This window comes from Trachinotus anak, unplaced genomic scaffold (assembly GCF_046630095.1).
Source record: "Trachinotus anak isolate AG129_WGS33_773 ecotype Australia unplaced genomic scaffold, CSIRO_AGI_Tana_v1 ptg000021l, whole genome shotgun sequence".
NCBI classification, from domain to species: domain Eukaryota; kingdom Metazoa; phylum Chordata; class Actinopteri; order Carangiformes; family Carangidae; genus Trachinotus; species Trachinotus anak.
The window spans coordinates 22,005,692-22,020,261 of record NW_027273872.1 but is presented as its reverse complement, the minus strand read 5'-3'; the positions used below and the strand labels follow the sequence as shown (position 1 = coordinate 22,020,261).

General features: G+C 42.9%; 1 protein-coding gene across 2 annotated transcripts in view; it reads right to left on the bottom strand.

The window, feature by feature from the left end:
• gpc4 (glypican 4) overlaps positions 1-14,570 on the bottom strand; it is a 31,131-nt gene that overhangs the window by 6,587 nt on the left and 9,974 nt on the right. For both annotated transcript variants that reach the window (XM_071457178.1, XM_071457177.1), the window contains exon 2: positions 5,234-5,392. In XM_071457178.1, coding sequence (XP_071313279.1) covers positions 5,234-5,392 — 159 coding nt within the window. The remainder of the gene's footprint in view (positions 1-5,233; positions 5,393-14,570) is intronic.

The following is a 14,570-nucleotide window of genomic DNA, read 5'->3' as shown; positions in this document are numbered from 1 at the left end:
GTCTCTCCACATCAAGCCGCTTCAAACTGACCACCATCAATGGCATTTTTCTGTTGTCACATTCCATTCGCTTTCCTTTCTCCCAGCCTCTCTCGGACTGTCCTTCAGAAGCATTTTCAATAGGATTACTGAATAATGCAACCCACCCCTCCCGTATATGGACCTGTACCCCCCATCCAGCCCTGCATCTCCCTCCCTCTGCTGCTTTCACTTCATCAGTTCCTTCAGAGAGCTCTCTTCACTAGAGACAGGGAACAATGACCTACTTCATCCTGAGGAATGTCCATCACCTCCCCTCACCACTTTCCCCCACCCCCAATAATCCAGACCCCCTCTCCCACGGACACCCCCTCCTCACCCCACAACTTTCTTAATCTGAACAAAATGAGAATTCCTCAGAGTCTCTGAAAATGTTTCACCTTCAGTCTCGCGTGCATGCAAGCATACACTCAGACCCATTCACTCATCTCTCTCTTTTTTTAAAAATTTTTTTTATCCACTCTCCGTAACCCCCTCGCTGCCCCGTGCGCACAAAACTTCTGTCCCGCTGCAGTTTCTCTGGGTGCCCTCTGCTTGGCTTTGAAATGTAAAGTTCCCATGCTCTCACAAGGGGAGTCACTAAATGCTCCCTGCCACCAACACACACACACACACACACACACACACACACACACACACACACACACACACACACACACACACACACACACACAGTCCCCAAGAAGCACTGTCACTTCCACTTCAGACTGACACACTAAAAAGAAAAAATGAGGTGGGGGAGGGGTGAGGGCGGCTTGAGGCGGGTTAAGTTGAGGGCTTTTTTAACTCCAAATCCCCACTGTGTCGCCAAGGATACCGGAAACACTGCAGCCCCTCCATTTACTTCCCCGCCATCATTGCCCCCACCTACCCTCCAACACACATATACACACACACACACACACACACACACACACACACACACACACAAAGCCAGGGGAGAGGGCACCAAGTTCCACGCTCCATTGACAGAGATTAAAACAAAAGGTCCACCCCCACCCCTGGAATGTCATAGTAGCCACAAGTTTAAAGTCAATGAAAGGAGACGGAGGAGGTGAAGAGGAGGAGGAAAAGGCAAGAAGAAGGAGAACAGCCCTAAACTTCTCTATTTCCTCAACACTTTATTAGCGCAGTAATGCCTATATGCTAAACAGATAAGCCCTGTAATGAGTTTGGGATAACCCCACTGGTTAGAGAGAGTGGACTGTGCAGGGTGTGCAGGGGTGCAGGGTGTGTGTGAGCCGCAGCAGCAGGGGTGGGGTGTCGAGGCTTTCTGGCCCTGAGCTGAGGGTCTGAAGTATGAGCAGCATTACACAGGCATCTTGCATTGTCATTAAAAACAGTTTATGACATGCAGCCGTCTGCCAACAGGCCGGGGAGCTGAACACTCCCTGAGGATTTTTCCATTAAAAAAATGTGCCTGTCGCTCAGCCAATGGTCTGAGAGAATCTGGGTGAAAGGTTACAAGGCAGTGTGTAAGCTGTAGCGAAATGTAAGGATTCGTCTTTTCCTTCCTCCCTCCCCTCATCCTGTCACCATTTCCACATGTTGCAGAGATGCCCTAAATTATGAGCAATGTTAAGCCCAATCCATCACAGGAATAGAGGAGCTGACTGATCTCCTCCCACTTCCTCCTCCAAGGAGCTGCCCCCTCTCCCCTGCACCCCCAACCATGTCTCTATAAACTCTGCTCCTCCCAATCCCAGCCCAGGCAGTAATTGCATCCTATTTGTGACAATTAGTCCCTGCGCTTCTCCCTTTTCTTATGGGATGGGATTCTGTCCCTCCTGCTGCTGGACTTCAGTGCTTCAGATGGATGTGTGTATGTGTGTGTGTGTGTGTGTGTGTGTGTGTGTGTGTGTGTCTGGAGGCAAGGGGCCTTAATCCAAGTGCTTAAATCCCAGACAGAGACTTGCTCTGCTGGACAGGGTCAGTGCAACAGGACAGACAGGCTGAGGCCAGGACAAACACACAGTGAGGAGAGACAGAGAGGGGAGAACTATTTCTGGCTCTGGTCTTAATTGGCCATGACTCCTAGCCCCAGGCGCATGATGAGAGCCTGCCTAATCACATACACCACTTCCTGAGTTTGTTAGTGTGCGAGTGCATGTTTCATGTTGTGCATGTTGTGTGTCTGTCTTCATATACAGTTGCAGCTGTGTTTTGGCACATATGCAGCCCACTCAGGAGCAGTCAGCTGACGTCATTATTGTGACTGTCTTACTTCAGTAACAGTAAATATAATGATAAGCACTTCCTGTGCCGGTTTCGCTGACGGAAAATGTCTGCTCTTGGGTGTCTCGACGTGACAACAGGAAATAATAGGGCAGCAACCTGAGCCTGTCACCGTATCCAGTGAGAGAGATGGTCTAATGGCCCAGGTGGAAGAGAGTATAGCAGGCCTTTGTAAAGAGATCCCACATCTAACAGTTCAGGGACAGCAGGAACCTGCATTCAGTGATGAGGAGGGGGCACAACAGGGGAGGAGGGTAAATGAAACACAGGGAAGAGTGTGACTGTGAGCTTAAGGGCTGCCCCCTCTTGGCCAGCTAGATAACCTTAAGGTTGTTTGAGGTTTGCCAATTACTGTACGACTTGTATGATTAGTCTGCAGTAATGACTGTGTAATGAAAAAAAATTACATCTTAGATCAGAAAAAAATGCAAGAATATTTAAACTCCTGGTTGAAAAACTCTAAGTTGAAGCCCAAGTTTGACAACAATTTTTTTAAATTATGTAAAACATGAGTGGGAATTGACTAGACAATCGTGGTCCTGGTTCCTCAAAATCAAAGACCAAGGATTCCTTTTTAGTCTCACCATTTTACTTAGATGATTAAGACATCACAGACATTGCAAATAAATACTTCACTGCCTGGAGCATCAATAAACCAAACACAGTGTAACTAAGAGAAATTTAAACTTTATTTAAACAGGAAAACATTCTCTTCCTCTCTGTCTTATTGCAACTAGTACAACTATGTTCTCAGAAGGAAAAAGTGATAGGTACTGATGTAGAGGGCTGAGAGAGGGAGGGTTTTTTTGTTTGATTACTTGCAACTGTATTCGAAATCTATTTTAATATTATTATTTATATATTATTATAATATTACCGTATTTTCCGGACTATAAGGCGCACTTAAAAGCCTTTAATTTTCTCAAAAAACGACAGTGCGCCTTATAATCCGGAGCGCCTTATATATGGATTAATTCTGGTTGTGCTGACTGACCTCGAAGCGATTTTGTGTGGTACACGGCGCTCACGGCGCTCTGTCAAAATGTTTTAGTACGACTTTGGTAAACTACAAAGCCGCACCGCTTGCAGCATTACGGCTATCGTAGTCAGGAGCGTCGCGGAGTAATACATGCTGTGCTTCACCATAATATTACAGTGTGTGTGTATAAGGACCCCAAAATGGCACCTATTGTGAATACGCTAACGTTTGATTTAGCGGTATCAGACTGTGTTTTTTTTATGTGTTACAACTGAACAAGGTTGGGAGTTATTGTGAATACGCTCATTAAGGTTTGAACAATGTTGAGAGTTATTGTGAACGCATTTAATAAAGTTCGACTGACTTATCTGACTGTTTTGTTTCGCTTAATGCGCCTTATAGTCTGGTGCGCTTTATATATGAAAAAAGTTCGAAAATAGACCATTCATTGACAATGCGCCTTATAATCCAGTGCGCCCTATAGTGCAGAAAATACGGTATTTATCAAATGTCTAAGTTCAATTAATAGACTGTCAAAAAAAATCAATTTCTACATAGATTTGGGGATACTAATATATATTTTTACTAGGCAACGTGACAATTTGAAAAAATGTAGAGCTGCAATAATTATTGAGTTAATTTATTTGCTGATCGACAGAGAAGCTGGAAGAGTTTTGTTAATCTTACAAGAGTTTTTTTTTCTTAACTTTTAAGCAAAGATTCACTGGTTTCAACTTCTACAATGCAACATCTCTGGTTTCTTACTGACAGTAAACCAGTAAACCAAAAATCTTTGGATTCAGGACTGCTGGCTGGACAAAATAAGACATTTGATAACATCAGTCTGTGATGGGCATTTTCCCCAGCTTGCTGTCATTTTATAGACCAAGCAATTAATCAGGAAAATAATAGTTGGTTGTAGCACTAACAGTAAAGCACCAGCTGAGTCATGTATTAAAGCTGTAAAGATCTGTACAGGGGGTGTAGGACAAAACCCACAGAAAAACAGCAACATGCACTCGAAAAAAGCACACAGTGAAACATGATCAACACTGGGTGTCTCGACGTGACAACAGGGGAGAGGAAGAAGGGTCTAACGGGCAAAGAGAGGGGTCTGTGGGAGAGTGAGACATTGGATGGGGACAAAGGGCAGTAAGAGAGGAGAAAAGAGGGGCGGGACGGCTTGAGCAGCCACTGCATTCCGACACGTCACATTCCTGTTCACATCTGGCTGCAATACACACGCTTCCCGTTACTGGCTATCCTTTGCTGCCTTTCACAGACACATAAGATCTGAAGGTCCCTGACCTGCATGTGCACACAAGTGCATGCATGTGTACGTACAAATGCATCAAATCTTGCACATAACTGCCCTTAAAAAGCAAAGCTCCAGCATAGTTAGAAACTTGGAAATCCAAAATTCTTAAATCAATCTGCTGCAGAAAATTCCTCATCCTCACCCCTCTGTCTTATCAAGCTTCTTCTTTGCAGAGCTGCAGTGGTGGCACGGTTGGGTGACTGAAGTTATTCAAAGCTGCCCCACTTCCTTGGTGACTCAGCACTGTTGCATGTTCCCATGCGATCCCACCCTCAACAAGAGAAACCCAATCCCAATATTTACAGGCATACACACATGTGCTCACACACAGAGAAACAGGAAGTACAGAGAAGACTAAATCTGAAGATGTGTGTGGTCCGTCTGGAAGTGCACACGTCTCTCTGGAGAGAAGGAAACGGGTTGTGAGGGACCAGGCTGTGAGGGGGGATGATGAGGCAGGGAGCTGAGACATTGAGAGACAGGTGGACGGGCGAACAGACACAGACTGACTGTCTCCGCGTTGGGCAGTGCACTGGCAGGTGGGAGCGTCCGTCAAAAATCATGCAACACAAGTGCTGCTACAGGGACACCAGCACAGTAGAGTCTGAAAAGTGGCTGGTGTGCATGTGTGTGTATTTGTTGGTGTAAGTGTGTTTGCTTACTGTCAAAGTGGTCGTGCTTCTGTTTGAAGGTGGATTGTAGGTTGGTGCTAAGCCTCGAGACGGGAGCTTTCATGTCCGAGTGGCTCTGCTGGCTCAGCTTCTCTTCCATCTCCACTGTGCAGCAGGAGAAACCCTGCGGACACACTTTCAGGGGGGCTCCTGCAGGAGATGAGGAGAATACACTGTTAAACACCATCTGCTACAGGAATCTGTCATCATGAATCACATCACACAAAAATACATCCAATCTGTTATGTTAGAATAAAATTAAAAAGACCAATAAAAGACCAGCTTGGAATACAACAGGCATGTCAGAATACAAATCTGCTTGGCTGAGGACGGTTCCCATAAATCACAGGAGACTGCTCAAAATATACTTAAAGACGTTTAAGCCCCATTCAGTACCTATACACCTACAGAGTGGATTTGTTAACATGTGTAGAGTTACAATGACTTCAGCCAACAGGCCAGCTTTATTGGATATTTTATTTGTTTGAAACACATATGTACATCAATCATTAACACAATTTCTGCATTTCTTCGGAATAAAACTCTGTTAAGTAACAAGCTCACCTCTCACTAAATCACATGCACCTTGGCTGTGAAAACTCCCTTAACTGCACTTGAGTGGATTAATTGCAACACTTAGCTCAGAGCAGTCTTTAGCTGGCCACTTTATGGAGCCTTGCGCTTATCCTGGCACTCTTCTGTCCTGATTGATAGTTTAGCGCTGTAGCTTTCTCCGAGTGCTGTGTCCTTCTAAAAACACAAACTTTAAAAAGGAGAGGACTTGTTCTTCACACACTCTTCAGATAGGAAGGCTGACTTCAGCCATGTGCACCTAGACGTGGACAGACCTAATAATTTTGGCTCCGCATCCAAATTTTTTTCTAAAGGTGCATGACACACAAGAAAGCACTAGTCTCTGTCTGTTGTAATGCAGGTGGGGCAATTTCCATTTGACTCTTGAATGTCACATGATCCATTTTTGAATTGGTGACACTCTCTTTTTAATGTTTGCTTGGTAAACAAACATTTTGCAAACAGCTAAAAGCCAGTTGCCTGAAACCTGCAAAGCTGCTGGCTCAAGTGGCCCTCACATGCCCAACAGCAGAGATGTGAAGTGTTTTTCTGTTGTGGAGCTTCAGTGTAGTTTTCAAACTAATCTGCATTAGTATGGAACTGGGGCAAAAATATTTTTTTTAAAAACTATGCTTTCACTTTGTCTTCTCACCAGGACCATTATGCAAAACCTAAACACTGGCTTTTATGAAACAGCAACTGTCAACTTTGTCAAAAGTGAGTTTAACATCCAATTAAAAGGAGGGTCAGAGGAGGACGAATGCAAAGTTGCAGCTGCAATAATGTTTTGTTTTAAATGTGGCTGTTGGAATTTGGGAGAACACAGGGATCCTTTCACTGCATCCAGGCACCAACGGCCTGTTTGGTTTTCCCCACCAGCTCGTGCCCACTGACTCGAGGCCTGAGTGCCTGCACAGGTTACTGCTACTTGAGGGGCTTGCATGTCATATATGGAATGGGGCTTTAAAAGTACCTGTAATGTTTTCCCGCATTTATTGAAGGAAAACATATCAGACTAATTTTTCCCAAAGAGATAATATTGACTCTAGTTTTTATATGATATGTGCAGTTAAATGTATTAGACATGTTCCTTACATATGAAACCTTGTAAAGCATCAGTTTTTTTTATTTAAAGCTACGGTAGACTCAAAATTGGAAACTAAACCGGTTTTAACTAGGTGTTTTAGCTTCTCTAATCACTATAATTGAACTTCCTCTGTAGTGATTCTTTAATTTCATCACCCTTACACTCTTAACAGGTATGACTTGCTGTATTAAGACATAACATTTTTAAACATAAAAAAACCAATCAACTTCCTCCAACTGACAACAAAAGACAGGAAGAAGTACGGCACATCTTAACTACAAGCCTTGTTATGCCATTTATTGGATTATGCTGAATGGATGTGGTAAAGATTATTAAACATGGAGACTTGTTTCCCTTTTTTCCTGCTGTGTTCGTGTTAAGCATTAACAAACTTCCTGTTCTGTTACTTATTAGGTTGAACATTGCTGTATCTTTGGTCCAGGATGTTACAGTTCCCTTGTCTTGATCCTCAGTATACAACTGTGGGATTTTCAGTTTCACGTGTCACCATAACACCCTCAGCCATGTAGATTAGTTTTTTCTGTGACATCTTGAGGTTGTTTTCATTTTTGTGCATGTAATTAGACTCAGGTTGGTGACTATTGTTGTTTTACACATGTATGCCTCTATAAGGAAAAAAACACATCTGTAGATCAAGTTTCCTACAGTTTTAAGAGCTTGATTTGTGCTGGTAGATCTGTTAAGCTAGTCACGCTAGTTTTGCCTCAGCACACTGAAAATCTATGTGAATGACAGAGCACAGCATGTTTTGAGAAGTTCACTGCATGTCTGAAACGTAAAAAAAATTAAACTGCTGGGTCAGAAGTGACTCATAGCAATACAATCATCTAAACAGGGCACTGGAGGGAGGGATGCACCCTGGCGCCATAAACTGGACCCTTCTGTCTGGGATCAAGTCCAAATAAGCCTCAAGTCACTCCTTCTCTCACAGTCCTCTCCCCAAACTCATCTCTCCCCCTCCAACTGATCCCCTCCTATACACATATGCACATACACACACACACACACACAATCACACATACCCAGGCACAGTTGGCAGCCCCTACCTAAACATATTCACACATCACATCACTGCTCAACACATGGCTCTTTGTACCAGCGTGATTGGAGGTACAGGGAGCAGCACACACACAGACTGAACTTTTAGGTGAAACAGCCATCCAGTCTCTCCTCCAGCAGGGCCCCCTGCTTGCCTACAGCACAGGCGTACAATCAAAAGGCCTATATCCACGTGGAAAATACCCCTAGTTACCAAAGTACACAAATAAAAGTGAGGTGGTCAATATTTCACAGGAATGTCTGTACAAATGTCACATTGTTAGCTCAAAGGATTAAGTCTCTGAAAACTGAAGATTCTTAGCTAATGCATACTTTGTGAAAACATTTTGGCAGCCAATTTCTCAAACCGCTGGGAGAAAAATTGCACTGTTAGAGCACAAGAGAGTGAACAGTTAACAAGAACAGTTACATCCTATAAAAATCAACATCACACTGGACTGTGTGTGACATGTTTCAGCTTCACTGTTTAACAATAAGCTTTGTCAGTTGATGCATCAGTCATTTCTCCACCATCACTGGAATGAATAGTCTTTGTGTGATGGGTGAACTGGCTCTCAGTTGTCTTATGGAATTCCTCTTAAGGGCCTCTCAACCTTCCAGCTTCCCAAGTACTTTAAAATGTAAGAAGACAGAGAGACACAACATTGTTAAAGTGTCACTCAGAGAGGAAAACTGCCATGTATGGTGGCCAAAACAAGAGAGCAGCATCTTGTAAACAAACATGTGACTGTGTGTCATGGTATTCATCAGCTCTCTGCTACTTCTCTGCCTTTCCTTTGTGGGGAGACCACCATCCCCTTTAAATGGCTCATAAAAAGTCACTTCCCTTTGACATTGTCCTGCCTCTAAAACTCTGTTCTCAGAGGAAGGATGGTGGGGGAGGTGAAAATGCCTCACGGACAAAAACCAGATTAGACACCTCACCGCCCCCTCTGCCTGCCATCATGTGCCCCTGAACCAGACGGACCTCAGGGTGCCCCCCACCTCCGCCTCGACTGCCACCACCCTGCAGGCTTAACCAGCGAGGTCAGGGGTTAACAGCCACTCCTCTGAGAGAGGTCCTGTCCTCTGACCCCCCCGTCCGCCAGCCAGCACATCCACAACACACAGTAACTCACCCCCCAAACCCCAAACACTCCAATAATAACACCACTATCACACATACGAAAACCCCCCACACGTATAGGCAATTAAGAGCTGTAAAAGTCGCAGACACATGCAAAAAAATATAAATAGAAAACCTTAACAGTCATTTTATCCAATCTAAAGTCATAAAAGTCTCTCAAGAATTATTTCTGTACTTCCTGAACTCAAGACGTCACTAAAACTGCTAAGAGAGCCATGAAGAAGGCCATGGGGTACCGCATGTCACGAACCATTCACCGACGTCTGTCACTAATTGGAGCCTGGTGGTCTTTGCCTGAACCAAGCCTCCGAGCTTTCACACATCCATCAACATTTGTAAATAATTACAAGATAAACTTTATGCAGCTCATAGTGCATGCACATACTAATTCAGTCCCAGTGGAATGCAGGTAAAGTGAGACGGTAGACACTTGGGCAATTTAATTTCAAAAAATGGAAACGTGAGAATGTATTCCAGGTCGCTCTGATTAATCTTTGTATGTCCAACATATAAAACACAGCTCTAGTAGTGTGAAGTATGTGAAACAACGCTTATGAATACGAAGGCTGTCTATTAATTGGCATACTGTATTATGCTCCCTGTTGTAACATGTAAAGGAGAGTGCTGCCAGTCTACTGAGCATTACTCACATAGACTGTTGTAAATTTGCACACCCTGCAGCCATAACATTCTCCTCTTGCTCCTCACCTCTGTCTAGGGTGTAATTATCCCAAGGGGGTTGGGGGGGGGGGGTTATGGGATTGGTGCCATTTGTTGGGTAACTTTCTGTTCTGCTCCACACTCTGTCATTCACAATCACATGAGCTGAACCTGTAGTCTTCTGAGGAGTCCATGATGTTTCTTTTATGGTGTGAAGTTTTTACTCATGAACATGTCGTTTGGGAGAGGCAGAGTAATTTGTGGACTGTTCCAAAACAAGCAGAGTAAAGAAGCATGAGGTGAAGCCACAACTGAAAAGAAAGATGAAAAGAAGGCAAACAGCTACATATTTCATTTTCAAAATCATAGCAATTGCTTTTTCTCAAGTCATCCCCTTCTTAAATTCATTCTTGTTGCAGCACGTTCTCAAATCACCCCTTTCTTTTTGTCTTTTCTCTCATCTGAAGAACCCTATAGTTGTGGTGTGATTTAAAAATGAATTAAAAAAATTCCACTTATCTATTTTGGAGGAAGCATTTCCAATTAGTTTCTCAGTCAGCACTTCAATGTTTCAAACTATTCTCATCATTTTGTCCTTAATACATCTGTATTTGGAAAGCAAAGCTCTCAAAATGCTTTGCTTTTATCAGCTTTCAGTAATATCTTTGGAAAGGCACCAATTTTTTTCAAAAGCTGGATGTGTCATTTTGAAATTAAACCCACACATCTATTCAAAATGATGGATTACATTTTTTCAAGAATCTGTAATTCTGCAGGGTTTAGCAGAGAAATCTCCCCCATGACATCAGTCTAGTGCTTTAAAAACAAAATGTGCAAAAGTCAAATTATGAAGCAATGAACCAACAGTATCCGAACCACTAGTGTCCCAGGATATATCACATAGTTTCACAGTACAGTTAGGAAAAGTGCTCATGTGCAATGTGATATTTCTTTCTACATTACAAGAAATCCTTTAACTAGCTGAGCTGAGTGGGAGCTCAGTCTTATTTACAACCTGGAGGAGAAGCTGTGGGGAGAGGGCAGGTTACAAACATCCACACATTCACGTCAGGGTGCTGCTGCTGCTGCTCAGTACAACCACAGACTCTTGCTCAAGGGCGTTGCGCCAGTAGTAGTTTCGAAGAGGGAAAGTGTGTCTTGTTCACTTTTCCTATCCAGATTTTCCTTGCTCTTTTCTATAGACTCAAACCAGTGACATCCCAAACAACATAACCCCTACTTTACTGCTATCAGTGCAGTGAAATAGAACTAATGAAGGATAAGAAACATCAAACAGAACAAAAAAGATCATTAAATGTTATAGTACATGGTGTGGGGTTTCACAGTGAAAAGTGATCCTAAAGATCTGTGTTCCTTTTAGCTTTTAGATTTCCAAAGCATGTTAAATAGAGCAAAACCGCTGTCATATTCAAAAACAGAAAGAACTATTTAAATTGAAATTTTAAAGCCAAGATAAATGTTAACACCCATCCACACATCACATTTATCTTACACTCTTAATATCCTGTGTGCATGGGTGTACGCTGAGCTATGGATGAATCACCGCAAAAAGGAGAAAATGTTCAACAACATTATGCTGTAAGCGGAAACCATTATTAGAGGCTCTGCTGTTCATATGGAGGTAATCAGGGCAGGGCGCTACTTCCACCTACTCTGTTTCTACACTTCAGTCTCTTACAAAAATAGAGTAATGACAAGTTTTATAGCAGTTGGCCAAACCAATAATGCTTTTCAGCTCTCAGTTCATGAGGAAAGTCCCAAAGAGACTGAAATGTGCTGGCAGGGGGCTTCTGAATCTGACTGAAGTGTTTCAACAAAATCATGGGTAGCAATGCCAAACCTTGTCCAATTCTTGCTCTAATGTTAAACGTTTCACTTGACTGCAGCTCAGAGTCTCCAAGCATCAATGAACTGAAAAGATGAAGGACAAACAGTGTAGCTGTTAAGATGTTATGAAGAATGTCTAAAGGGGTTTTATTTACTGGTGTCATGAAGGATATTCACTCAAGGACCAAAGCCACTGTGATGTTAGTGTTGGCTAAGCTTTAGGGGGTCCCAGTGTTTACACAGATAAACAGCTCTCTCTTCCAAAAGACACCAGGTGTTACATTCACCTGCAGGAAATACAGCAGGATGTTCCACAGCACATGCTGTAAATCTGCTGCTCCTCCTCACAGGGAGGGCCAAACTGTCTTTAGTGTGAGGCTCCATGACTCAGATATTATGCTACTCTCATAACTAACCAATAGCCTGTAAAGGATGTAACTGAAGCAGGCAATGGCTTTTAACATTTAAAGTTAAGTAGTAAAATCTTTTACAGGAATTGTTTGAAACTGTAACCTAAACATCTGCCATGTTTGCCTCAATAAAAATATGCCTGTCTGTCTGTTCTGCTGTTTGGATTCATAGAGCATAAATGCTGCTAATAGTACATTTTCTAGCTCTGAAATTGCAGCTACAAAAGCTCCCTCCATGAGGATCAATATATTCATCCAATGCAGATTTACAAAACAAAGTACATGTAAGCATTGTCATTTGATAGACAGGCCACAGCATAAATGAATGTGGAGTGTATAAGCGAGAAACCAAGACATATCATAGCTGCATGTAGTTAGATACTAAACTCCAGTTTATTGTACTGGTGCTTACTGTATGCAATGACATTAAAGTAAAATCTAATTTAAATCTAATCCAATAGTGAGGTAATACTAGTATGCGTTTGACTTATTATAGCATGTAGTTTGTCACTGCATTGTCAGCTGATCAGAAAGCAGCCATCCCTCACATGATGAGTCACAACACTAATGTCGATTCAACCCATGATTCAGCATCAGCCAGAGGTGTAATAGATTAATGCAAAAGAACAATCACATAGGCCATAAGTAACATCCATAAATAAGCGGATCTACTAAAGGGAGGAAGTCTCTCAGTAGCGGTGAGCTTGGGAAAACACAAGCACTGCTTGTGACATGACAGATTTACTCCACTTAGAACAATGCTCACCATCCATTTATGAGGCAGGAAGTTTTGGTTTAGTGGAGTACTCTCTGGAGTGAGTATTTTCAGCCACGCAGCCAGCCACAGGGCTTTGGATAATGTCTGTGTAAAATGATGTTTCCTTAAATAAAATCAGGAATTAAAATCTCTTCCACAACACAGCTGTCAAAACACCCAACTGCCAAAATTTGCTTGTCACATGGCATGGCTATGATGAGAAAGAAAGGCATGTGTGCTTCTGTACAGCACAAGGCAGAGCAGAACGCATTACAATCTCCATGTACCATTAACTACTTTTTACACCAAAGAACTTCACTGCACAGAAAAACCCTCACCACAGCCAATTTCTCCTGAGTGAGAAATTGACACATTAAAATGTTTATTTGTGCTAAATCTTCCACATTTTGTCCGACATGTGCATTACTTTCTAAAAGGCACTCACTCTGACAAACACAGCACACACTGGGATCCATAAATCTGAGCCCTGTGCCACCAGAGTCCGTTTCTGATTACTAAACCAGTCGGGGCCTCTGGCCAATTAAAACTCTCCATTTGTGAACATTCCAAAACGCTGTCATCCATGAACATTTACCCAGAAGCCCCTGGGGAGATTCCACAACATTGCCCTGGCCTCTCGCTCTGTCTGTTTCCCTCTCTCGTCCCGGCCCTGCATCTCCAGCTTTGTCTCCCCACACAAAAGCTCCCTGCCTACACCACTTCCCAGGTCACTGCTTTGTCAGGGTTTCAGCTCACTCCTGCACTTCCCAAAGTGCATTTAGCAAGTCAGACATCAAATTTCAACCACTGGGGCTGCTCTCAAAGTTCACCTGCTGCACAATTTATATATACTCTCTCAAATCTGGAGGACTGAGTCTGACTCTCTGATTTCTGCAAGCAAAACTACTCTAGGCAAGGTGCAGGTGTTCGTGAATAAAATCTACTAAAACCACATTGCAACAGCTAAAAAATTAAACTGTTACTATTCTAGAGACTGAAATGTTCAGGAGGCCGTGGAAGTCATTAATCTGTGTTAATTAGACAGACACTACAGTGGGCGTTGGGAAATCAATCTTAACACAGTACAACACAGTTTTCCTACTTGCAGGTAAGCATTTGGCCCAAAAGGAGCACCGAGGTCTGCCAAGGGTCAAGACATTCACAAGCATAGCAGAGAAGAAATGAGGTCATAAAAAAGAAAGGTCAAACTCCCAACACTTGCGCAAGGACTGTCTCTAACTGTGAGGGAGCAGGAGGCCATGATTCATGTTAACACTGTTATGGGGAATTCATACTTCAAACAGAAGTGGTTTGTTTCAGGATGAGATTGAATTTGGGCCACTTTCATGGCGTGCTCCACACAAACTTTTTGCAACTTGTTTGACTTCCTTCTGGTAAATACAGCAACCACTGGTGATTTGCTTGACTGCCATTAAGACATTCAAATCTGTGCAAGCCTCACCATTCAGCCAGGTGGCTATAACATGAGTGTCTTTGACAAGTATTGTATGAACTGCAGATTCATACATAAAAGGAAAAACAACACTTGCACGTAAAACAAGAAACTTTCCTTTCTACCATCACTCTGCTGGGAATCTTTACTTAACAACTGTGCTATGTATCAGAGGGAGTTGGAGGCAATGATTCACGTTAACAACTAGTCTAATCTTTCACCCTGTCCACATCTTTCTCTCAGGTTATGTGCCTTTTGATGAGCCGCAGAGTTGCAGCGTTTGATCTACTGCTTTTACAACAGGTTCCACCTTGACGCTTTTAGCCAGGACCGT